General features: G+C 36.8%; 1 protein-coding gene across 2 annotated transcripts in view; it reads right to left on the minus strand.

Moving 5' to 3' along the window:
* The window catches only part of gmds (GDP-mannose 4,6-dehydratase), a 78,496-nt gene that overhangs the window by 33,894 nt on the left and 19,255 nt on the right, over positions 1–25,347 (minus strand). For both annotated transcript variants that reach the window (XM_051875278.1, XM_051875279.1), the window contains 3 exons: positions 21,796–21,988; positions 21,299–21,403; positions 13,655–13,782 (listed from right to left, as the gene is read on the minus strand). In XM_051875278.1, the coding sequence (XP_051731238.1) occupies positions 13,655–13,782; positions 21,299–21,403; positions 21,796–21,988 (426 nt within the window). The remainder of the gene's footprint in view (positions 1–13,654; positions 13,783–21,298; positions 21,404–21,795; positions 21,989–25,347) is intronic.

Raw genomic sequence — 25,347 nt, forward strand, 5'->3', positions numbered from 1 at the left:
TTTGCCTCTGAGGGCAAGTGATGAAACCGGTGTTGTGACTGAACACCGGTAACACTGACTACCATATCAAGCCAGATAGATAGACAGACAGACAGACAGAACAAGAGATAGAACAAGAAACAGATAGATAGATAGATAGATAGATAGATAGATAGATAGATAGATAGATAGATAGATAGATAGATAGATAGATAGATAGATAGATAGATAGATAGATAGATAGACAGACAGAACAAGAACAATATATACAACAACAGACAGATAGAACAATAGATAGAACAACAAAGATAGATAGATAGATAGATAGATAGACAGACAGAACAAGAATAGATAGAACAAGAAACAGACAGAAAGATAGACAGATAGATAGACAGACAGGCAGATAGAACAAGAACAATATATACAACAACAACAGACAGATAGAACAATAGAACAACAAAGATAGATAGATAGATAGATAGATAGATAGATAGATAGATAGATAGACAGAACAAGAACAATAGATAGAACAAGAAAAAGACAGAAAGATAGACAGACAGACAGAACAAGAACAATAGATAGAACAAGAAACATAGACAGATAAATAGACAGATAAATAGATAGATAGAAAGAACAAGAACAATAGATAGAACAAGAAACAGACAGACAGACAGAACAAGAACAATATATATGACAGATAGATAGAATAATAGATAGAACAATATACAGACAAAGATAGATAGATAGATAGATAGATAGAACAATAGATAGAACAACAGACAGACAAAGATAGAAAGATAGATAGAGAAACAGATAGATAAACAGACAGATGTGCAGAAGTGTGTGTGTATGCATGACTGAACGTGGAGGTTCAGGACTGCGTGGAGCTCAGAGTGGGTCCTGTTTCTCTGGGTAGAGCCGTATTTGTTATTTCTATTATTTAAGACAAATGTAAAAGGCAAGAGACAAACAGTAGTGCACCTGTGAAATGTGGCCCCAGGGAAACACATGGCTCTTCAACTATTTCCTGGCCCTAAGGGAGGGGCAAAGCAGAACCAGATGAGGAGGTGACTGGATCAGCCAGGTCAAATCGGGTTGGATAAAGACGTATGTGTGTGAATGAGTGTTTGTATGTATGGACATATAGGAAAGGCTATTGTGTTCACTTCCCAAGCAACTCCACTCCACAAAGACTATTGAACCCAGACATGCAACAAACTGCTAACAATCTATAAGCACACGCAAAGGTGATGAAAGATGACGGGGACCTGAAAGCATAATTTAAAACATGTCAGTTAAGTGTGTGAGATGCTCCATTAGATGCAGCGGGTGAAAAGGTAAGAAAACTCATTAAGTCACTTATCACCTCCTTACATACACACACGGGCCGTCAAAGGATGGCCAGTTACATTAGCCTGTAGTCACCGAGGGATGCTTTTGAATTCTCGAGGCGGGCACACTGACAGACATATAGCAGGGCATGATATTACCCACATGTCTAAACACATTTGCGCACACAAACACGTTTACACACACACGTTTACACACATCACACAGAGGCTCCAGAAATCTCCCTCCTCCTACATGACACTATAGTTTGATGGCCGCCCGTGTCCGTCACACCATCAGATTTTTGGATAAATAGCTAACGTGGTCACGTATTGCTATGGAAACTCTATTCTTCGCTAAAGCCAGTGCCTGTCATCACAAAGATTACCACAGCTGACTGATGACCCAACAGCAGACTGTGTAAATGTGGACAGCACACACACACACACTCTCAAAGGAGAAAGTTGAGCTCTCCTGTTTCAGTGAGTGTGGGTTGATCGGCAGAAGCTACTACAGGATTTATTACATTCAACATTTGTTCACCAGATTATAGAAATCACACACACGCATACAGACACACAGCTATTGGTAATACACACACAAAAATTGTGGTTTTAGTATTTCTTTTGTTACTGTACAAGAGCCTCAAAAGTTGGGTAAAGAAAAAAATAGTAATATAATATAATATAATATAAATAAAATGAAAATTCTGTCATTTATTACTCACCCTCATGTCGTTCCACTCCTGTAAGACTTTCGTTCATCTTCAGAACACAAATTAAGATATTTCTGATAAAAGCTGATTGCTCAGTGAGGCCTCCATTGCCAGCAAGATAATTAACACTTTCAGATGCCCAGAAAGACATATTTAAAACAGTTCATGTGACTGCAGTGGTTCAACCTTAATATTATAAAGTGACGAGAATACTTTTTGTGTGCCAAAAAACAAAATAACGACTTTATTCAACAATATCTAGTGATGGGCGATTTCAAAACACTGCTTCATGAATCTTTGAAGCTTTACGAATCTTTTGTTTCGAATCAGTGGTTTGGATTGCGTATCAAACTGCCAAAGTCATGTGAACTATTGAAATTTCGAAACACTTGTGATGTAACAAAGCCTCGTTTACTGAAATCATGTGACTTTGGCAGTTTGATACGCGCTCCGAACCACTGATTCGAAACAAAAGATTCGTAAAGCTTCGAAGCTTCATGAAGCAGTGTTTTGAAATCGCCCATCACTAGATATTGTTGAATAAAGTCGTTATTTTGTTTATTTGGCGCACAAAAAGTATTCTCGTCGCTTTATAATATTAAGGTTGAACCAGTGTAGTCACATGAACTGTTTTAAATATGTCTTTAGTAACTTTCTGGGCATTTGAAAGTGTTAATTATCTTGCTGGCAATGGAGGCCTCACTGAGCCATCGGATTTTATCAAAAATATCTTATCTAATCTGTGTTCTGAAGATGAACGAAGGTCTTATGGGTGTGGAATGACATGAAGGTGAGTAATTAATTACATAATTTTCATTTTTGGGTGAACTAACCATTTAATGAATAGAAATTTCAAAAGAACAGCATTTATTTGAATAAGAAATCTTTTGTAACATTATAAAAGTCTGCCCCTTTTGTTCAACTTAATTAAATGAAAAAAAAAAAAAAGAAAGAAAAAAATCTTTAAAAAAAATATTTTTAAGGTTAGTGCATATTATTTACTATTTCTAAAAAAATTAGTATAAATAAATTCTCACCCTACTTTCAAAAAGTAGGATGCAGTATACAGTACTTTTAGGCAGTAAGCAGTACACTTATCTTCTCAACAGTTAGACAGGTCAAGAGCACAGGACACACACACACACTATGTTCCTTTAGTGTTTCCAGAATAATGTGTTACAGTGGTACTCTGTTCTCTGCATACACATGCCATTTGGCAAACAGTCTCTTTCTCTTGACCACAGACTCACACACACAGAATCTCTCTTCTGTGTCACTTGTTCCTCCAGTCTTTTTAAAGCAAAACTCAGTGAGAGTAACTTTGTGTGTATGTGTGTCCATGTGACATATGCTGCCCTAACAACTGTTATTTTTTCTGGCAAACCCCAACATTACAAAAGAAAAGTGCCTGTGTGCAGTTATATTTTTCCATCTAATAATGTACAGCATTAATGGTCTTTCCTGCTTATTAATAATTCATGACAGATATATAAAAAAAAATTGTGTGCAAGAGTGACTCTGGATAAATAAATGATGAAACAGGTGTGACAGATACAGAAACATCTGTCAGCTTTACAGGACAAAACCGAAGACAGAAGCAAAAAAAAAGAGAGAGTCAGAGAGAGAGAGTGAGACAGAAAGCAAATATGAATTATTTATGAGTGGAATAACGTGACAGATGTGGGATATTTTCATTTCCAGTAAGTAAATGCAACTCACAAACACACACATTTACACACCAAAACCTTGCATCACTTCAAACGGTGTGGTCTGGACTTCCTCTCATGCTCTAATGGACAAACAAGGCCTGTCTTCAGTCTTGAGTCTCGCACACAAACACACACACCTTCACTGCTGCGAGACTCAAATCTATTTACTTTTACACCGTTTCAATTCACTTTTTTGTTGCTTTAAAGTCCAATTCCCTTGACAATGATATAGCAACACAGTATAAACATGGCTGTCATTGACACTAACTAAAAATCTAAGAATTAAAGGGATAGTTCACCCCCCCCCAAAAAAAGAAAATTATCCCGGAATTTACTCACCCTCAAGCCATCCTAGGTGTATTTGACTTTCTTCTTTCAGCCAAACACAATCGGAGTTATATTAAAAAGTATCCTGGCTCTTCCAAGCTTTACAATGGGAGTGAATGGGTTTCTGAAGCCCCAAAAAGCACATCCATCCATCATAAACGTAATCCAGGGGGTTAAAGGATTAGTTCACTTTAAAATGAAAATTAACCCAGGATTTACTCACCCTCAAGCCATCCTAGGTTTATATGACTTTCTTCTTTCTGATGAACACAATCGGAGTTATATTAATAAATATCCTGACGTGTCCAAGCTTTATAATGGCAGTATACAGGGGCAACGAGTATGAAGCTCAAGAAAGTGCATCCATCCATCATAAACATACTCCACATGGCTCCGGGGGGTTAATAAAGGCCTTCTAAAGTGAAGCGATGCGTTTGTGGAAGAAAAATATCCATATTTAACTAGTAATAAAGTAAAGTATCTAGCTTCCCCCAGACGGAGGTTTTCTTCATAAGTTGAATACGGAAGGAATACGGAATGGGAAGAAATATGGAAGGAAGAAAGTCATGTACACCTAGGATGGCTTGAGGGTGAGTAAATCTTGGGGTAATTTTCGTTTTAAAATGAACTAATCCTTTAATAAAGGCCTTCTGAAGCGAAGTGATGTGTTTTTAGAAAAATATCCATATTTATAACTGTATAAACTATAATAACTTGCTTCCAGTAACGGCCTTAGGCATCGATTTGCGGCGGAAGTGTAACCTCTGACCCGACGCATGACGATTTGCAGCGGAAGAGCAGGATAGAGCAAAACAAAACACTGGTCACAAATTAGAAGTCTAAAACTAGAATTTTTAAAGAGAAATGTTGGAGGAGCTTGAGTTTGTTGCCCAGTTTGTTGTTTGTTTGAACTGTGAGAGGCGTCTACTCTCACCTAAGCTTACACTACGCCTACGTTCTCGACTCTCGAGGTTAATGTGTGGATGGCTGTTACCGGAAGCTAGTGATTACAGTTTATTAAAGTTATAATTACGGATATTTTTCTTACAAAAATGCATCACTTCGCTTCAGAAGGCCTTTATTAACTCCCTGGAGTCGTATGGATTACTTTTATGATGGATGGATGGATGCACTTTTCTGGGCTTCAAAAAAATGGCACCATTCACTCCATTATAAAGCCTGGAAGAGCCAGGATATTTTTAAATATAACTCTGATTGTGTTTAGCTGAAAGAAGACAGTCATATACACCTAGGATGGCTTGAGGGTGAGAAAATTATGGGATAATTTTCATTTTGAGGTGAACTATCCCTTTAATAGATAAGAATCTTACCTATTTTTGTACAGGCTTAAAGGGATAGTCCACCCAAAAATAAAAATTCTGTCATCATTTACTTAACCGTATGTCATTAGCACCTGTATGACTTTCTTTCAACAGTGTTTATTTCATCGTTTATATTCATACATTCCAAGTCAATGGGGTCAAAGACAAAAACAACACTGGACCCTACTGACTTTCGCATTATATGGTCAAAAACAGTAACATTCTTCAAAATATCTTCTTTTGTGTTCCATGGAAGAAAGACATTTGACATGGGGGTGACAGAGTTTTCATTCTATTATTAAAATATAAAAAAGTCTTTATGGTAAAATCTGTAACTTTGTTTAAAAGAAAACAAAAGAAAACACAGAAACTTTGACACAGGTTTTTAGTGAGGATTAACGTTGTGGTAACATCGTGTCACGGTTAGACCCGGCTGTGTGGAAAACTGGTGTGCTAACATGGAGGAAAGTGGGAAAATGTGGGCTGTTGCAAACCATGGTACACAGTCATGAATGGCACAACACACACACACACCCCTCGTTACTTTCTGTGGTGAGTCAACAGAGGGTTAGATTTACTTATTTGGTCTCGATGTTGCAAAAGACAAAAACCCGGGTGCTTAATATAGAAGCTGTCAGGGGAAATATGCGACTCCACTGAATGATGGAGTGTGAATAAATATGCATGTGTGTGTGTGTGTATGTGTGTGAGTGTCTCCACTGTAATGACAGACTTTGGCTGCTGAGTACGCAAGAGAAAAATGAAATGGACAGAAAATGGAGCGACATTGGAGGTCTGTAACTCAGTGAGAAAAGACAAGGTGAGAGGTGATGGAGAGGTCAGCCAGGTCTGGGATCGAGAGCATATGGGTGTGACTCCGCACTAAGAGAAAACAGACGTTAGCTGAGGGAGCCTGATATTACAGCGGCATTATAGACGGTGGTGAGTCTTCATATCTATTCCAGAGAATGAACAGACCACAGACCATTAGACTGGATATGTCCCTGGAGCCATTAATTCAAAAAGAAACGTGTGCGTGTGTGCAAGAGAAGAAAGAGACACACAAGTTCTGCTCCAAAACCTAGCGAGCTGTCTCTCTGCCTACTGCCTACGTAGGCAGCATTCTAACTGTAATGGAACCTCAGAAGTGACCGATTTGGAACGCTCTACATAGGCAGCAGCGCAGTACAAAAATAGAACTCCTCATAGGAAACTAGACTTATAATTAACAGAGTTTGATGTTAGCATACTGCTAAGCTAATGGTGAAATAAGCATAATACATAGCATATAAAAATGTTGGTTAAATAATCCATTTTAAACTTCACTTCAATAGTGTTGTATTGTACATACACTACTGTTCAAAAGTTTGGGGTCAGTAAGTTTTTTTTTTTTTTAAAGAAATTAATAGTTATATTCAGCAAGGATGCATTAAATTGATCAAAAGTGACAGTAAAGACACAAAAGATTTTTATTTCAAATAAATGTTGTTCTTTTGTACTTTTTCAACATTGATTCTTGAGCACCAAATCTGCATATTAGAATGATTTCTGAGGGATCATGTGACACTGAAGACTGGAGCAATGGCTGCTTTGCCATCGCAGGAATAAATAATTTTTTTTAAAAACATTAAAATAGAAAATTTTAATGTATAATAAATATATTAAGGTATTTATTAATGTAAAAAAGTTTTTACTGTATTGATATGAATGGAGACTTGGAAAAAAAAAAAAAGAAAAAAAAAAAATCTCTTACCAACCCCAAACTTTTGAACAATAGTGATTATTTAAATATTTAATTACACACTTTTTTAATAATAATATTAATAATAATTATTAAATAGAATGAATTATATTTAATAACATATTTAATATAAATTTGAATTACATTTAAATATATTTGTAATTGGCATTTCTCTCCCCTCTGTGGCATCTTGGATTTCATTTTTAACTGACCCTGTAGTAATGCATTCTGAGATTACCTCAGAAAAAAAATTATATTATATTATATTATATATACACACACACATTTTTCTCCCCTGGGAAAAAAGAAGTACTGATGAAGTCTAATACAGATAAAAATGGGAGTAAAAAAAAAAAAAAAAAAAAAAAAAAAAAAAAAAAAATTAATAATATAGTACTCAACATTTGAAGTTAATCAAGTTGTCCTAAGAACTAAGTTGTCCTAAGAAGAAGGTTTTAGGACAACTTTGATGAAAGGTTTTGATCCACTTCAAATGTTGACTACTGTATATCACAGTTTTACTGCACTATACACTATATATATTACACTATACTACAAACATTTTTGGTGACCTCATATTGATATAATATCAGTTCTAGTCGATCCACAGCCTTAAATGTGATACCACCATAGAATGTTACCAATATGAAGTATCTTGGAGGAATCATGATTAAGGTGCTGATCTTTTAGAACAGCCTTTAGGAACATGCCTAAGATGCATTAATATGCTGCTTCCATGGGCAGCTCACTAGATTTTGGAACAAAGCCACAAAAAAAGGAAGAAGATAAAAACACCCTTATAGACTGAATGCATACAAGCAACAGAAAGCCAAAGAGAGAAGAGCTTCTTAACTCACTGAGGCTGTATTGGCATGTTCATTTTCTGTGCTGCACTGCCAAAGCACAGGCATGATAACAGAACAATGTGATTAAATTCATCTCTTTCATCCACTTTCTAAGCCTCTCCTCCACTCAATAATTCTTTTCCTCCCTTTCTTATCTCCCCTCTCCCTCTCCCTCTCTCCCTCATATCTTCAGCTCGGTGAGAGGCTGAAAGTTGAGGATTCTGGTTACAGAGGGCATGTGAAGAGAGGGGAGAAAAAAGGGAGAGAACGAAACGAGAGCATCTGCTTTCATCCTCAGCACAGTGGGGAAGAGCTCAGTCATGTCAATCACACAGACAGCCAGCTGCCACACACACACAGATGCACAAACACATACACACACACACACACACACACACGTCTCACAGTGGAATAAACCCCCATTCTTCATATGCGAGCAGAAGCATACAAACCGAGGAATCTAATAGTCGCTCACAAACACCTCCTCTCAGCACAGAGAGCTTTACACAAGCTCAGGAATGCCCTGTGTTAAATGCTCTGCTAAATCAACCTTAAAATCAGCCCTTTCCCTAGATCACCTTACATATTGTGGGTGTGTGTACGTGTGTGTATCTGTACGTTAGCGGGTTTTAAAGCTTGTAGTCCAAGTTCTCCCACATGAAATGGGGGAATGCGCGCGCGCACACACACACACACACACACACACACACACACACACACACACACACACACACACACACACATTAAGGTGGTCTCAGCTTGCAGCTGTGTTTATTTATTCTGCTGGATGCTGGCCACTGGAGTTTAAGGCCCCCACCTCCTACCCCCACCCCAAAATAAAAAAAACACTCTCACACAAAACCACCCACTTCATACCAAAATACCCCTCAGAGCATCAAAATCCTACCAACCCCTACAGCCACCCGCCGCCTGTCACAAAACATACCCAACTCACATAGACCAGTGTTTGTTATGGGATTTTCATTTTACTACTATTAATAATTAAACAACACATATCGGACATTATTTTATATATATTATATATATATATATATATATATATATACGTATGTTCAGTACGTACCTCGGTATTGAAGTCACGGTTCGGTACAGGTTCGGTACAGCGGAGGGAGAAAACTAAACATAAAATTGCTTCTTTTTTTTTTTTATAAAACTGTGATTATTGAACAAATTGTGTCTCTCTCTTTAAATAAATAAAATTATAATTAACATTTTCTTAAGGATAAAAAAAATCTATCTCAGCTAATGCTGTAATCTATATACAGATTATATTACACTGTAAATTGCACATAAGACATAAGATTAACTTCTGAATCTAATTATAAAATTATTTTCAATAATTTTTCTACTTCAATTCATTTTTGAAATATAATAATTTACACCGTTACTGTCATAACTTGGTTTAACGACAAATTCATTTAAACATATATTAAATAATTAAGACATTACTAACAGGTGAAGTAAATATAATGAATATATAAGATAATACATTGCATATATTTAGTGAAATGCTCCCCTCTTAGGTTCATTTCTCTAGTGAACTAACATGCCGTGGACACTAAATGACTTGCCTGAGGTAAATGTAATGCTACGTGAGATATTATTCTTAAGCTATTAATGATTTTCTGCGGTTGAAACACTGGTTGAGAGATTACATGTAGACATATATATGTATAGATTGTCTGTTCTTCTTTCATGCTTTATTCCTGTTGAGGTGGTTAGCAAACAGCAGTACATTAGTGTGAATAGTAGTAGTGTGAATCACCTGTGACTGACTGTATTTGTCGTCTGACTGTATGCATCGAACCGTGACGTCCGTACCGTGATTGTTCGGGATGGAAACGTACCGGATACATGTACTATTACACCCCTATATATATATATATATATATATATATATATATATATAAAACACACACACACACACACACACACACACACATACACACATATATCTGCGTGTGTGTGATGCAGAGCTGTTACATTTTTAGGGTTCTCTAGACAGTTCAAAGGAACAGCGTTTACTTGAAATTTAATGCATTCTTTCTGAACAAAATATATATTAATTCAACTTCTTGTAAAAAAACAAAAAACAAAAACGTATTGATCCCAATCTTTTAAACCATAGTGTATATATGTATATTATACTGATTGATTATAAATATGATAATAATTTAAAAAAGTATTAATTATAATAAATACTTTTTCAACATTTTGTCAACATATTACAAAATTTGCATTACAGAATATCCCATTGGCAGAAAAGTTCCAGCTGGTTTCCCAGTCTCCTCTGAAAACAATCTCATCATCTTGCTGGAAAATCCAGTGCAGTGTTCTTACAAAGCATTACGACCATGAAAGAGGAGTCTCCCTGAGTGACGGTTCATTGCAGGTACAGTTGGTCGCTGAGGTAATGAGTGATTTGATTGGCCGCTGGGTTCTCATAAAGACCAGCGTGATTCATCTCCAAGCTCTCTTTAGTACGCGATTGGTCGGCGGTGTGGATAGATGCGAGAGGTGAGAACGAGGACAAAATCATTTTGTTGCTGGAGAAACAAAGTGGTCTGAGGTGAAATCATCTTAAAAATAACAAAAACATCAGCAACCTCTAAGACCCCGTCGAGAGTTTTATGCTATCAGCTCAGCCTGTGTGTTTTCACAGGAATCTTTGAACTTCACTTCATTTGCGCCCTGATTTTATGTATGTTTTTAGTGGAGGCCTGAAAGTCTGAATTCCATAAAACTATAAAGCTTCAAGTTTCAAACAGCTTATTAAGTCATACAAACAGCGAACCAATTAAAACTGTGCGCGGTTCAAGAGTTTACACAAACATACAGTGTTGATCTCCCACTGCCTTGACTACATAGTCATATCTGTACGATTATACTTAAAAACACACTCTTGGGCGCAGACGTGAATAGAAAAGGTTTTGATCTCACATACAGTACAGTTAAAAAGTTTTGGGTCATTATGATTTATTAATGTTTTTAAAGGAAATCTATTATTGCTACCAAGGCTAATTGAATTGATGCAGTAAACAGTAATGGTGACTGATGTTGCTTAACATGTTCAAAGACACGTCTCCACGTCTCCACTAAAGGTTTTGCACAGACTCGAATAGCATGTGGAGGAATTGTGGAGATGAGGCCTTCAAGAGGTGGAGGACAGGGATCTACAGTCTGAACAAAAGATGATTGACATACTGTCTGTTTGGAAAAATGTAAACCTATGGATCTGACAAAGGATTTTTATATTTTTGCCTGGAGGTAAAATACATGGAGTAGAATACATGGACTGTTTCTGTAGCAAACCGCACTGATCTACTCCATCTACACACACACAACTCTCACAAACATACACACGCTCACAGCTTTGGTCCGATTTCCCGAAATCTGCCCAGTTCTGAGCCACATAAACCTGGCTGCATGATTCAGCCGCCTGGAATACCAGCGTTCCCACAGGAAACCTGGAGCAGCTCACACATGCATGCGCGTACACACACAAACCTAAAGCTCCCACTCTGGCAAAAACCTAAAGGAACTAAAGGTCTCTCTAATCCAGGATAAACACGACAGCATGGCTGTGCACTCAGAGGGTAATTACAAGCAAATTGAAAAGAAAGTGCAAGGTCAAAATACATATTACATATGGCAGACCAAACTGAATGTATACTTCCAAATCTGAATATATAGTTGTATATGAGAATATATGAATATGATATGAATATAACTTTAACTCTGCTTTTTTCTAATATATATTTATATTTTATATAATAGGCTATATACAGTATACAAACAATACAATATGTGACCCTGGACCACAAAATCAGTCATAAGCCGCACGGGTATATTTGTAGCAATAGCCAGCAATACATTGTATGGGTCAAAATTATCGATTTTTCTTTTATGCCAAAAACCATTAGGATATTAAGTAAAGATCATGTTCCATGAAGATATTTTGTAAATTTCCTACTGTAAATATATCAAAAATGTATTTTTGTGAGTGGATATGCATTGCTAAGGACTTCATTTGGACAACTTTAAAGGCGTTTTTGATATTTAGATTTTTTAAATAGTTGTAATATTGCCATATATTGTCAAATATTATCATATTCTACAAACCATACATCAATGGAAAGGTTATTTATTCAGCTTTCAGATGATAAATCTCAGTTTCAAAAAATTTACCCTTATAACTGGTTTTGTGGTCCAGGGTCACACACACACACACACACACACACACACACACACACACACACACACGTATACATACATATATATATATATATATATATATATATATATATATATATATATATATATTAAACATACATACATACACACTTACACTACCATTCAGAAGTTGGTAACAACTTTTAATGCTATTCTCATGTTCACCAAAGCTGCGTTTATTTGATCAAAACTACAGTAGAAGTCAAATATTATTATATTGTGAAATATGATTAAAAATAAGATTTTTCTATGTACTATATTTTAAAATGTAATTTATTCCTTTTAAAAAGGAATATAATTTATTTCATTTATAGTATATTAAGCGGTTAACTTCGTCAAAAACAATGACAAATGCTTAAGATCACAATCTACAGCCAATGGAGTTGCTTTGGGATCCTTGGTGGACTCGATTCAATGGGCAGACCGAATTTGGATGACAACGGCATAAACAGACAGCAGAAGAGGAAGTGCAGTTGCAAATTACTTCTCCACAAGAGAGAAATAATCATTTGTCAATAGGTTGCTTGTGATTTCATGCACTGTTGGTCTCATTCTGGATTCCAGTTTATCAAGAACTTTGGGATCTTTATCAAAAAAGCTGGCTGATACATGTTGACATACTTATGAAGAAATAACATGTGACCAGTGGATTCCTTTCTTTAGAAAAACAGCAACAGAAGACAACTGAATTGATTTACTTTGTATCCATCATTACTACAAATAGTAATGCTTGTGAAAACAGTAATAACTAAGAATGCAGACAGCTATTAAACAGGAATGCACATTGCATCAACAGTAACAACAGACTAAATGATGAGAACGAGAAATTATGTAATCCAGCAGCCGTAATGCAATGCATTCTCACACACAACCCTTGTCCAAACTTTTGATAGGGCAAGTCATCAAAACAAAACACTACCTGAATTTGAATCATCAACGTGTTGCACTAATGCAACTAAGACAAAAGCATGTGCACCCGTTTTCATATGATATAGAGAATGAGAGCCTGTCTTTCAACATATATTCATGATTTATCAGATTCATTAATTAATAATAAATATATGTAAATGTATATAATTATTAAAATAAATACATATAGATAACTTTTTTTAATGATGCCCTCATCTCAAACTCATGCTAAATTAGTATGTTGATTATCAGATTAAATTAAAATTAGTCTAAATGAGATGTCCAAATACATGAGAGTCCAAAATATATGACTGAAATCTCAATGGAGCACTCACTCAAACTCATACAGACAATGTGGCAACACTTTGGTATGTAACATAGCATGGATGAACTTGATGTCTATTGGACACGTAGACACATGAATGCTATTTGTAGTCATTCAGACCTACATACAATCACACATAAACATGTAAATGTCCTTAAAACAACTGAAGACTGAATTTGTGTTGAGTGTGTGTGAGTACCTCCACATAATCTTTGGCATGGCCCCAGTCTCGCTTAGAGTCCAAATTGCCCAGGCTGAAGCACTGCAACTGCCCGAGATGGATCTTCGCCACAGAGCGACTGATCTTCCTAGTTACAAAATTCGACCCTGAAAAAACATGTACACACACACAGATTAAAAAAATAAATAAAAATAGTATGAAGCATTTATTCTGCCTTGTCAGGCTTTGTCCCTCAGTTTTGTCTTTTTTTCATTCTTTAATCTTTTCTTGTACCTGTCCATTACACCCCCCCCCCATACATAATGTCAGTGCAAATTTGTTTCAACATCCATTTGTTTCGGCCAAAACGAACCGTCAATGTGTCCCTCTCATACGCACAGGCCGAACAACGCACTAACATTCACACACTGGGATAAAATCAGACTCTTGTCTAGTCAGTGGACCACCCTGGAGAATCTGTAAGCCAGTCCAAAGTCCTACTGAGCTGCCAAACACACACACATACACACACACATGCTTCATCTGTGGGAAACCTTGGACGGTCTTATGTCCTGCTGAGTTGTGCTATAGCTTGAATCAGACAGAGGTGGGAGTTCTAGACGAAAACCTCCACCGCCTATAATACCAGGCCCAGGTCAGAGCAGGAACACACTTACTTTAAGTGTATAAGTGAACGACGACTATTACGCTCTTGACTTGGGCTGAAGCCTACATGTGTGTGCGTTTTTGGCCATAAAAGTTTTCTGGAGAGAATCAGCAATGCCGGGAAGATCATGGCCTATAACTGCAAAACAAAAGTCATCTACAAAGTTGGGCGGTCTAAAACATACCCACGCAAAACATTGTTAAATTGAATTACAGATATTCTCAAATATCTAGATCACAAATATCTTTATCTTTTTTTTTGCTAAGTTAATTGGATTTAAGAGTAAGGATTTTTTTTTTTCTGCATGCCCGGTCAGGCTAGATTTCTACTTGCTTTGACATCGTATTCCACTGACCAAAACATTTATGAAATTAAATTTATAATTTTATGTTTACACTTTGTAAATGTATCATTTTAAATATGTAACCGTTTCAGCTAATGTTCAATATTTACTTCCTGTAAGGTTTAATATTTAGTTCCTGTAGCTAAAAAAGTAAGTAGTCATACGTCATGGGTTCGATTCCCAGGAAATGAACTGATAAAACGTATACTTGAATAAATGCAGTGTAAGTTGCCTTGAATAAAAGAGTTTCCCAAATGTGTGAATGTAAATTTATTTGAAAATTATTTAGAAGCATTTATAAGCATTCCTGTGGCTCATACAGAAGAGCATAGTGCTAGCAGCGCCAAGATGATGGGTTTGATTCCCAGGAAATGCATGAACTGATAAAACGCCTTATATGCAGTATAAGCTATTTTGCATAAAAGCTCTGCCAAATGCATAAAAAAATAAATTTATTTGAAAATTACTTTAAGTGATGTATACTACATTGCTGTAGCTCAAACATTAGATCATTGTGCTAGCAACGCCAGGGTCATGGGTTCGATTCCCAGGGAATGCATGAAAATGTAAATCTTGTCAATTGGGATAAAAGCATCTGCCAAATGCAGTGTAAATGTTAAAAATTTATTTATTATTAAACATTTTTTCACACATAAATCGCATCTTTATCAAACGTTAAGTTTTCTTTATTAATAAATAACAATGTATAGTTATTTTAATAAGCAGAATTCACAACCAAATGTCATAGAAAACCATGTTTACATTTGCAAGGCATTAAAATGCTTATAGTGATAGAAAAATATAACAAAATATAGAGCTGACCCGAAACTTTCTCACAGTGGCCCTGAGCCAGCGGGTCATCTTTATTGCTAAGCTCTGATCCGCAACGTAACCTGAACCGAAAATTTAAAAAAAAAATCATAAGTGAGCGGTCTCTTTCCACTTGCAGGATGTCCGTCATGGGCCCCCCGTGCGCAGGCTTGCTGCTATCACAAAGGGCTCTTTCTAATCCGTGCTAAACGCAGCTCATGACCAGGTGCGTAAGCTTGGCACGAGAAGAACGGTTTAAAATACCACACTGTAAACAGCCGGGTCAATCCGTCGTCACAGACACGGGACGGGGGGGTGGTGGTTTGGGACTCAAGGATCTGATTTCTGTTCACTCATTTTTTTAAAAAAAGGGGAGGGAAAAGCAAATCGAAGCCGATTGACCAAACCCTGGTCCGCAATAATGGGTCGGGTATGCGTCTGTGTGCAAGTGTGTTTAAAAGTCCAAGACAGGCCATTTCCGCGCACCGGCTCCTGTTTCCAATCGGAGTGTAATTAGGCCGTCTCTTAGCACACGGTGGGAAGCTGTGACGAGGAGCAGAGTCGCAGGGAGTCGACCGCAGCTCGCTCTCATCAAGTCTAAAACAACCCAGTTTAGGGCTGGTTTAGGCCGTGATTATGCGGACAAGAGCACGGCAAAGCCTTAAAACAGACGGCAGACCTGCAGGTGTGCGTGTTGGCAGTGGGAATGTGCCCGGGCTCTGTCAATGCACATTTTAAGAGTAATGAGTGAGGGTAACGTCGAGTATCTAGACAAAATTTCTAATGGATGGAAAGACGCCCTGCCAAACCAGGTGGAAATAAAGTGCAGTCAAGATGTCTGGTCTATCAGTCACTGACACTCAGATATTTCCAGCATGTGAAAAAAAACGACTGTCAGTACAAGGCCCTGTTCCTGTTTCTTGACACATGTCTGAACACACATTCATGCAGATGCAGACACACTACCATCGGATTGCCACGTTCATTTAAACGAATGACAAAAACACACACCAGCACCCTGATCTCTTTCAGAACCGGCAAAGTTGCGGTGTCAAACCAGAAAAACAGTAAAAAAGACTCAAAAGTACAGATGGCCTGCTGACCTGGGAGTCGGTGTGAGAATGAATGGTCACTTGCCCTATTGGGTCAGTACTATGTTTTACTTTTTTTTAGTAATCATGTACATGCATCATTATGCTTATGAACAGGGATGCATGATATATTGGCCACAATATCAGTATCGGCCGATATATGTTCATTTTTAATATTATAGTTATCGGTCCAATAAGAACATTTGGCCGATTTATTAAAGCCGATAAATAATGGATTATTTCCCTCAGCTGAGATACTTCAGATGCGCACTGTTCACCACGATGGTTTTGAAGTGCTTGAAATATAATTGGAATCACTTCAAAAAGGAAAGCACAAGTCTGTCATATAGGCTACATAAAATTATAATGAGAACATTATTATTGTGTGCTTGGGACATGGCTTTTAATGGGGAGACTTTTGTTTTTGCAATCAGATCTTCAAATTTGGATTTAGATTTATCGGCCAATATATTGGTTATCGGCTTTCAAATGTAAAGAGTTAACGGTTATTGGTATCGGCCAAAATTTTCATATCGGTGCGTCCCTACTAGGGAAATTTGTTTTCTGTGACATTTGGTTGTGAAAAAGTAACTAAGGACTGTATAATTTGCAGTTATTATTGCAAATTTGATGAATTTGATGAGAAAAAATTGACATGTGAAAAATGTATAATGAAAATATTTTTAATAATTTTTAAATAAATATGAAATTTATAAATGTAAAATTTTAAAATTTTATCCATAATACAATATATAATATTTTTTTATATAATAAATTGTATCATAAATATAATTTTATATTTTTTAATATAACAATAAATCAATGAACCTCACACACATGAAAAATCATAGGTAGTTACATAACACAAAAGCTTTTATAAAGACAAAAAGAAAAAATCTCAAAGAAATATTCAATCAGTCAATCAATCCTAATATAGGTCATGTGACCAAGACTGAAAATATATTTTTGACCGTGTTTCTCAAGTAGTGTGCATAGTTTTGTTTTTGTTTTTTTTAAATGATATTTTTATGATAGAAAATAATGTATAATATAATATAAATAATTGTGTTGGGGCCAGTGAAAACACTGGCAGCACAAGCAGAGAATCTGAACCAATCTGAACAGTAAGAAAAAATCTTTACTGTTGAGACCAAAGTAACAAACTATGCCAGCTTTGGAGTGTATGTAGGAAAGATAGAGAGTGAGAAACAGAAAGAGAGAAACAAGGTGAGGAGTGACGTTTAATTTGAGACATTAAAGAAGCATCTCATTCACTTCCATTCTTTGTTGCCATGACAGCACAACAACACAAACACAGGTGTGTGAGGTGGGTAGACGAGAAGTGAAAGAGCAAAACATCTCACAGCTCATCCAGCAGTGTGTACGTGTGCATGTTTGTGTCTGCGATAGGTGAGAGGTCCATCGACACCTTCATACAGGTGCAGCCCTTCTCACCTGGAGAGGTTTAACTTCTTAAAACGCTCGTCTTTCAACAGGAAAGTGGGAATGCGAGCAAACAAAAAGACGAGAGATGAGTGTGTAATGGAGGAGCCCTTAGATGTTGTCTGATTGACTGGCATGACCATTTCTCTCTTCTAGAACCACACACTATTAGACGTACGAATAGTGTCAAAGTGCTTTCACATGCACACACACCCCAGACGTCTCTGTGGCGGATTTGTAACAGATTATTTTACTCTTCTCATCTTTCGTAAACTCTTTCGGAGCTGGTTTGTTTATTGGTGTAAGTGGACACCGGCTGAAATTCCGAAGTGAATTCCAAACCAGATTAACTCATCATTGCCGGCCCGCCCGCCCAATGACGGGAGGCTACCACGGTGATCGGACAGGAAATGAAGTTGGCTTTTTTTTTTTTCACACTATCCCATCCATCTCTCCCCCTGTCTAGCTATCTCTAACCCTCCTCCAGCCCTGTACTCCCTTTTTCCTCATCTTCCTTCAACACACACACACACACACACACACACACACAATTACACGTCTAGTTGGCTATGTTTGTGTCACCGGCTCAAAAATTCTTGCCACTAACGCTAGTGGATGACATCACTGCTCTTCCTGCGCTCTGAGGTTGTGGGTGGGGGCACAGAACAACACTCTTGTTGTTGAGAAGATGTCATGGCTGCACCCTTTACCAAATGTTGTGTCATGATACTCCCCCGTAAACCAATTACAATGAAGCTGGCCACACACAAAACACTCTCCCTGGACTCTTGCATCACTTCCTTCAATGTAGTCTGTATGTCTTGATTTGCTGGCTAGATAGATAGGATTCTGTTTGAATTAGAAATGAAATTAAACACTTTTTATTCATGTGATACAACAAAACTGTAGCTCTGATTACAATCACTGAAGATATCGACACCTCAAACGCTTATAATGGAAGCAATCTAGTTGTTGCGTCACGCCACACACTTGCAATGTAAACAGTTCAGTCGCGCTGTGACTGTCATCACAACACTGACAGTGCATTCACAGGATAATCACACTCCAGAGGGAAATTTGTAGTACTAAATATTAGTACTACATATATTAGTTACTAAGCAAACTTGGAAAGCTTGACACCTAAATAGACAATTTAACACAAAATGGACTGAAGAATTCGCCTTATTGTAATTCATTTTTTGGTTCTAAAAATAAAAAGTGAATTTGTTTTTTTGAATATCAAATATATATTTGCATGTGCAGTGAGCATACACTGCTATTCAAAACTTTGGGGTCAGTAAGATTTTTTTTTTTTAAATAAATACTTTTATAAAGACATTTATATTCCTACAAAATACTTCTATTTCAAATAAATGTTGCTCTGCATTATATAAATCTATTCAAAGAATCCTAAAAAAAACGATATAATGTTTCCACAGTTGTTTTCTTTCATGCAAATAAATGTTAATTGTAAGTTTTGCTATTCAGTTTATATTTTAACCAAAAATAAGATATGTTTCTTGAGCATCAAATCAGCATATCAGAATGATTTCTGAAGGATCATGTGACACTGAAGACTTGAGAAATGATGCTGAAAATTCAGCTTTACCATCACAGGAATAAATTACATTTTAAAAAATATTAAAATAAAAAAACTTATTTTAAATTGTAATAGTATTCACAAAATTTCAGTTTTTACTGTAATGCAGCCTTGGTGAGCATAAGAGACTTCTTTCAAAAACAAACAAACTATAAAAATCTTATTGACAGCAAACTTTTGAACTGTAGGGTAGTTGAGAAGTTAAAGGGAAAGTTCAACTCAAAATGAAAATTCTTCATAATCGTCACCTTGGAATTATAAGGACATTTTTGTCAAAATTGAGTTATTCACATATTCTTATTCTGTGACAACTTATTTACATTATGTAATTTTTTGCACATGTTGGGACTTTTTTTTTTTTAGAAAACAAAAAAGGGTCTATCCATAAAGGAGTATGGAATGCAAAAACTTTGATGCTCAATATCTCAAAACTGCTCAAAATGCAGATAGAACCTTATAATTCCAAGGTGGCGAAATATCTTCTTTTGTGTACATTAGATGTGAGGGTGAGTAAATGACAAAACTTTCATTTTTTGGGTGAACTTTTAACATGCTGGAAGCATTTATGAATTTGTAGATGCATTTGTGTGCAAGAATTACATTTTAAACTCTAAAAGGAGGTTGAGTTGTTAAGACTGACCAACACTGACCAACAACAATCTGACATTAAAGCTGCAAGCAGTGATTAAAGGGCCCTCGCACCCGGGGCCACCGCCACCCGGCGGCCTTAGGAAAACAGTGAACAGTGGGCGACATGCATGTAAGCGAGTAAATACAGGAGAAATATGGCAAAGTCATTTTGACGTACCACACTTCCTGCTGCCAACAGGTGGTGCTTTGCCTATAACTGAATATTGCCATGTAGATGTCTTCAGGACAGGACTCTAATAAAACATGTGAAGTCTGGGGCAGATCGGACATTGTATGCCCGAGTTATAACAACTTCCTGTTTCATGGTGAAACATCAAAATTTGTCAGGCCACCACAGACACGCCCTTCAGCGAAAACTCTAGATCTTCACAATTTAACGTTGCAAAGGCCTTTAGATTAGACTGACCAAATATGATGTTTATCTGATAAAATCTTTAGGAGGAGTTTGTTAAAGTACAACATCTGGAAATGGCAAAAACTGAAAGAATTTTGCAGAAAAATTCAAAATATCTCACTTCCTTATGGGTTTTCAGATTTTGCACCCAGGGATTTTTTTTTGTAGGTATTAGACTATTAAATGTGTTTACCAAATTTCATACCTGTACGTGAAACGTAGAGCGAAGGCGCTTAATTGAAATTTTGTAGGTGGCGCTATTGAGCCATTTTGCCATGCCTAATTCTGAAACCCATATCAGATGTACAGTAAATTTTCACCACTTCTGATGCGTGTGCAAAGTTTCATGAGTTTTCGAGCATGTTTAGGCCCACAAAAATGTGATTCATTTCGGAGAAGAATAATAATTGACTGAGCAATTACAATAGGGTCCTCACACCACCGGTGCTTAGGCCCTAAATATATTCTGATGAAAGAGGTGATAAAAATAGGCCTAACACATAGCAGTGGCTGTTGGTTACTGCACATTTTTCAAAACCAAATGAAAATGAAACCGCATCAGGCCTACTTTTAACAGAAAGTTGCCCAGAAAGCAAAGTACTTTTAGTATCTCTGCACTAGAACAACCAAACATTCAATTTTTTAAAGCAGATCTTGTGAGTGGTGTGTGTCTTAAACTCTGACCTCTTCTAGGACTCTCATGATTGAACAAGATCCCATTCACAGCAAAGAGGTTATAGGCTTCCCTGAAGTTGATCACTATCCAGTATGCATAGAGCTTAGCAGCACCTGTGAAAAAAAATGAGAAATAAAAACAAGGGAGAGACAGAGAGTTACTGCAATAACACTTTCAAAGAAATGTCTTCAATAACTCAGACACATGATGATTTTCAAAATTTTAAAATATAAATACATACTACAGTTGAAAAGTTTGGGGTCGGTAAGATTTTTTTTTTAATGTTTTTGAAATATGTTTCATATGCTCAACAAGGAAGCATTTTATTTCATGGAAAAAGACAGTAAAAAGTGTAATATTGCGAAATATTACAATTTCAAATAACTGTTTTCTATTTGAATATATTTTAAAATGTAATTTATTCATGTGATGGCAAAGAAAACAAAAAAAACTGACCCCAAACTTTCGAACATATATTATATACACTGCATGTGTGTGTGCTGACCATAAGGGGATCGTGGGTAAAATGGTGTGGTCTCTTTTTGGGGAATTTCCTGTACTTTCCCGTAGAGCTCACTGGTGGAGGCCTGGTAGAAGCGGACTGTGTCAGTTAAACCGCAGGTCTTCACTGCATCCAGCAGCCGTAGAGTACCCACCCCATCAACGTCTGCGGTGTACTCAGCCAGGTCAAAGGAGATCTGGCGAACACAAAGCGTTTATGCATAAGATCTAAATGCAAAAGTATACAAGTAAATGGATAAATTCAGTGCTGACATAACCCAATAACATAAGCCAAAAAGTTGCCAGAGTCAACATAAACATAATTTAAGGAAATATGAAAACAAGTAACCGTCTGGTAATTAAACTGCACAAAATTCTTGTCCTCTATGCTTGATATCAAGTGTCTTTGTTTGCACAGAGTTGCATGGTCTGCTGTTAGTGGAAAACACACATAGCATCAAAGGGTTTGTCTTCTAGCTTGAGTAAAATGGGTCAAACAACTAAATGTTGTATATGAATAACTGCATTCGGTGCATACAACTTGCAAGCCATCAAAAGAAGAACAACACGATAATATCTGATAATATTGCATTTTTTCTGTTACATTTTGTCGCTTTATCTACAGGAAAACTCTAAGATTTGACTCAAAAGAACAATTCGTTCACAAATCGGTCATGGTTACTTCTCTCATGAAAGCAGGAAAGAGAACAAGCAGATGCCAAGATTATCTATAAAAAATTATTTTAATTTAGGCCTGTTTCTCACACAGCTCCATAAGATTATTATAGTGCACCATACCAGTTTTGTACTTTTGCATTTTTACAGTTGGAAGCCCTAGTAATTGTATTTGCATGGAAGAAAATGAATTACGTTCCACAAAGAAAGTAAGTCATGGGAAATGGAACAAGGGTAAGATTTAGTAAATAAATGTACATTTTTGTGTGAACTACTCCTTTAATAGTGCAAATAGTTTGGGGTGCTACATCATGCGACAGAATTATTACATGATGTGCTTTTGAGAGAGAAGGTCTCTGCTCTAATTTAACGAGTTCAGACATACTCGATTCCCAAACACGAGCGAGCCGGGGAATCCCTGACTGAAACTGAGATGTTAAAGATAGGGTGAAAAAGACAGACAGGGACTGAGCAAGAGAAAGAGAGGGAGAGACTAACTAATCTAACCTGTTCCTCAAATTTGACACTCACTTCTCAGAATTGCACCGACACGAATTTCCATTGAGACAAACCCTCTGCAACAGGCATGATCTGAATTAGTCCCGAAATACCCAAGTGTGCATCTGCAACCACACCTCAGCGTGAAAACAAAAAGTGACTGACAGCTGATTATCGTGAGACTGAAACGATGTTTAAGTGTCTTCGCAACGCAAATTCGCATCAGTTTCAAAATAATCCTTATAATGCGGCAATGGATTGACTTTAGATGTGTTGCTTGGCGGTCGTCCAATAGCTATCATTACCGTTGCTGAGATAATTAGCTTTAAGTTTTTTGGACTGTGCAAACATGCTCTTAAATGTGAGCCAAAACATTCAATCATACCAGTTTGAACTAAGAGAGACATGTTTTTGTCAGGTACAAGTAGATTTATGTCTTCAGATTGTGCAGAGAGCTTTCACGGCATCTTGCCACCCCGCAAGCAATTTTCATTTCTTGGGCATTGTTTTCTCCAAACAAACAGCCAAGACACGGATTTCAAATGTCACAAATATGCCAAAATAGCGCTATTAGAGGAACACCGATACCGTAATTTGCTCGTTCCAGCTGTTTCTAGTAGCAGTAGCCATTGCGTTGATGCAAGAGAGCGTGCTGTGAACTCCAAATTGCTCCCTGTATGCATTTGTAGGCTAAGAAAAGACATGGAAATTACAGGGATTTTGTTGTTTATGTAAGTGCGGCCGCATTTTACGCGTTATCCGAAGTGAGCAGGAGACTTGTAGAAAATTGTGCTGCGAAAGCAATTTCTTCGTGTTTCCACAGCAACTTGGAACTGTCAGGGGGGGCAGAATTAATGTCTGAAATGGGGAAAGTCCCCGTGCCCCAGGCGACTCGTGCACAAGCGAACACCCTTTCTCTTTTGGCTCTACCTTTTCGTTTCTCTTAATAGAGCCTTACCCCCCCCATCGATACTACTCCTACACTCCTCAAGGCTTCGGCACGTCAGGATTGGAATTCATCAGCTAATTAAATCTATGCTTGAGATGACACCAACTTCCCTCGCTCTTCTGCCTGCTCAACCAGACACGCTCACCTCATCATTCACTCGTTCCCTCAAACATAAACACACATGTAAACATGGCAACAGCCTGGATCATTATGGGCTGCGGTTGGGGTTGCCCCAGGCGCAAGTTGTCTGTAGCAATCGCAGAGCTAATACAAGCTTGAGAGCCGAGGGAGGGAGGGGAGAAACCATGACTGCGAATAATTAGGGAATCATTTAGCCTGTTACAGATGTCCTTAAACTGTCTCCATCCTTGTAAAAACAAAGCTCTATTTTTACCACATCTTGTTTCCAGAAGACAGTGTTTCTCAACCATTTTTTGTCTCGTATAGCCCTGCAGCTCCATCAGTAGGGCTCAAGTACCCCTTTCATTGACACCAAACTTGAGAGATTTTTGTAATTTGATTAATTTTGTAATTTGATTTAACAACTTTAAAAAAAAAAAAAAATAATAAAAATAAACAAAATTAAATAATTACTTTAAAACTAGAAATGCCTCAATTTTATTTTCTAATTTATTTAAAGAACATTAAACTTTATTTTAATGTATTTTTTTAAATAAAACAAATTAAAATTAAAACAAAACCAGGAAAAAAAATAAATGAATAAGAAACTTATTTAAAAAATAAATTTATTTATTTAACAATAAGAAAATAAGATAAAATAAATAAAATAAAAATAAATAAGAACATTAATTTATTTATTCATTAAAAAAAAAAAAAAAAAAAAAAAAAAAAAAAAAAAAACACCAAGTGCCTGACCTTGCTGCTAGTGTCTTATTGAACATTTAATTTCAAAAGCATGGCAAAACAAAACCAAATACAAAACAAAACAACCAAACCAAACCAAACCAAACCAAAAATAATTTATTCTGAGAAGGGCTTCCATCAGATGTTGAAGCAAGTCTGTGGAATTTGTCCCATTCAGACAGAAGAGCATCAGTGAGGTCAGACACTGACATTGGGTGATGGGGTCTGGCTCACAGTCGGCATTCAAATTCACCCCAAAGGTGTTCAGGTCTGGGTTTTGTGCAAACACTTCTGAAGTGACGAGTATAGTGCACTCCACATAATCCGACCACACGTTTTTCATCATGCTATTTAATTTGCTTTGAGAACAGCACAGACACACAAGGTTCTGTTCAGCTCCTGACAGTTGACAGTTAACCTTGCGCTGACAGCAACCAACAACTACCACATGTGAGTGGTCTCTGATTGAACCAACTCTATGACACACACACAGTACATGTGTCATCGCAGTTGACAGGTGCTGTCATTTAGGAGCTCAAAAGAATGAGGTGAGCAATTGTGTGTGCTTAT

This window comes from Ctenopharyngodon idella, chromosome 20 (genome assembly GCF_019924925.1).
Source record: "Ctenopharyngodon idella isolate HZGC_01 chromosome 20, HZGC01, whole genome shotgun sequence".
In the NCBI taxonomy this organism is placed as follows: Eukaryota; Metazoa; Chordata; class Actinopteri; order Cypriniformes; family Xenocyprididae; genus Ctenopharyngodon; species Ctenopharyngodon idella.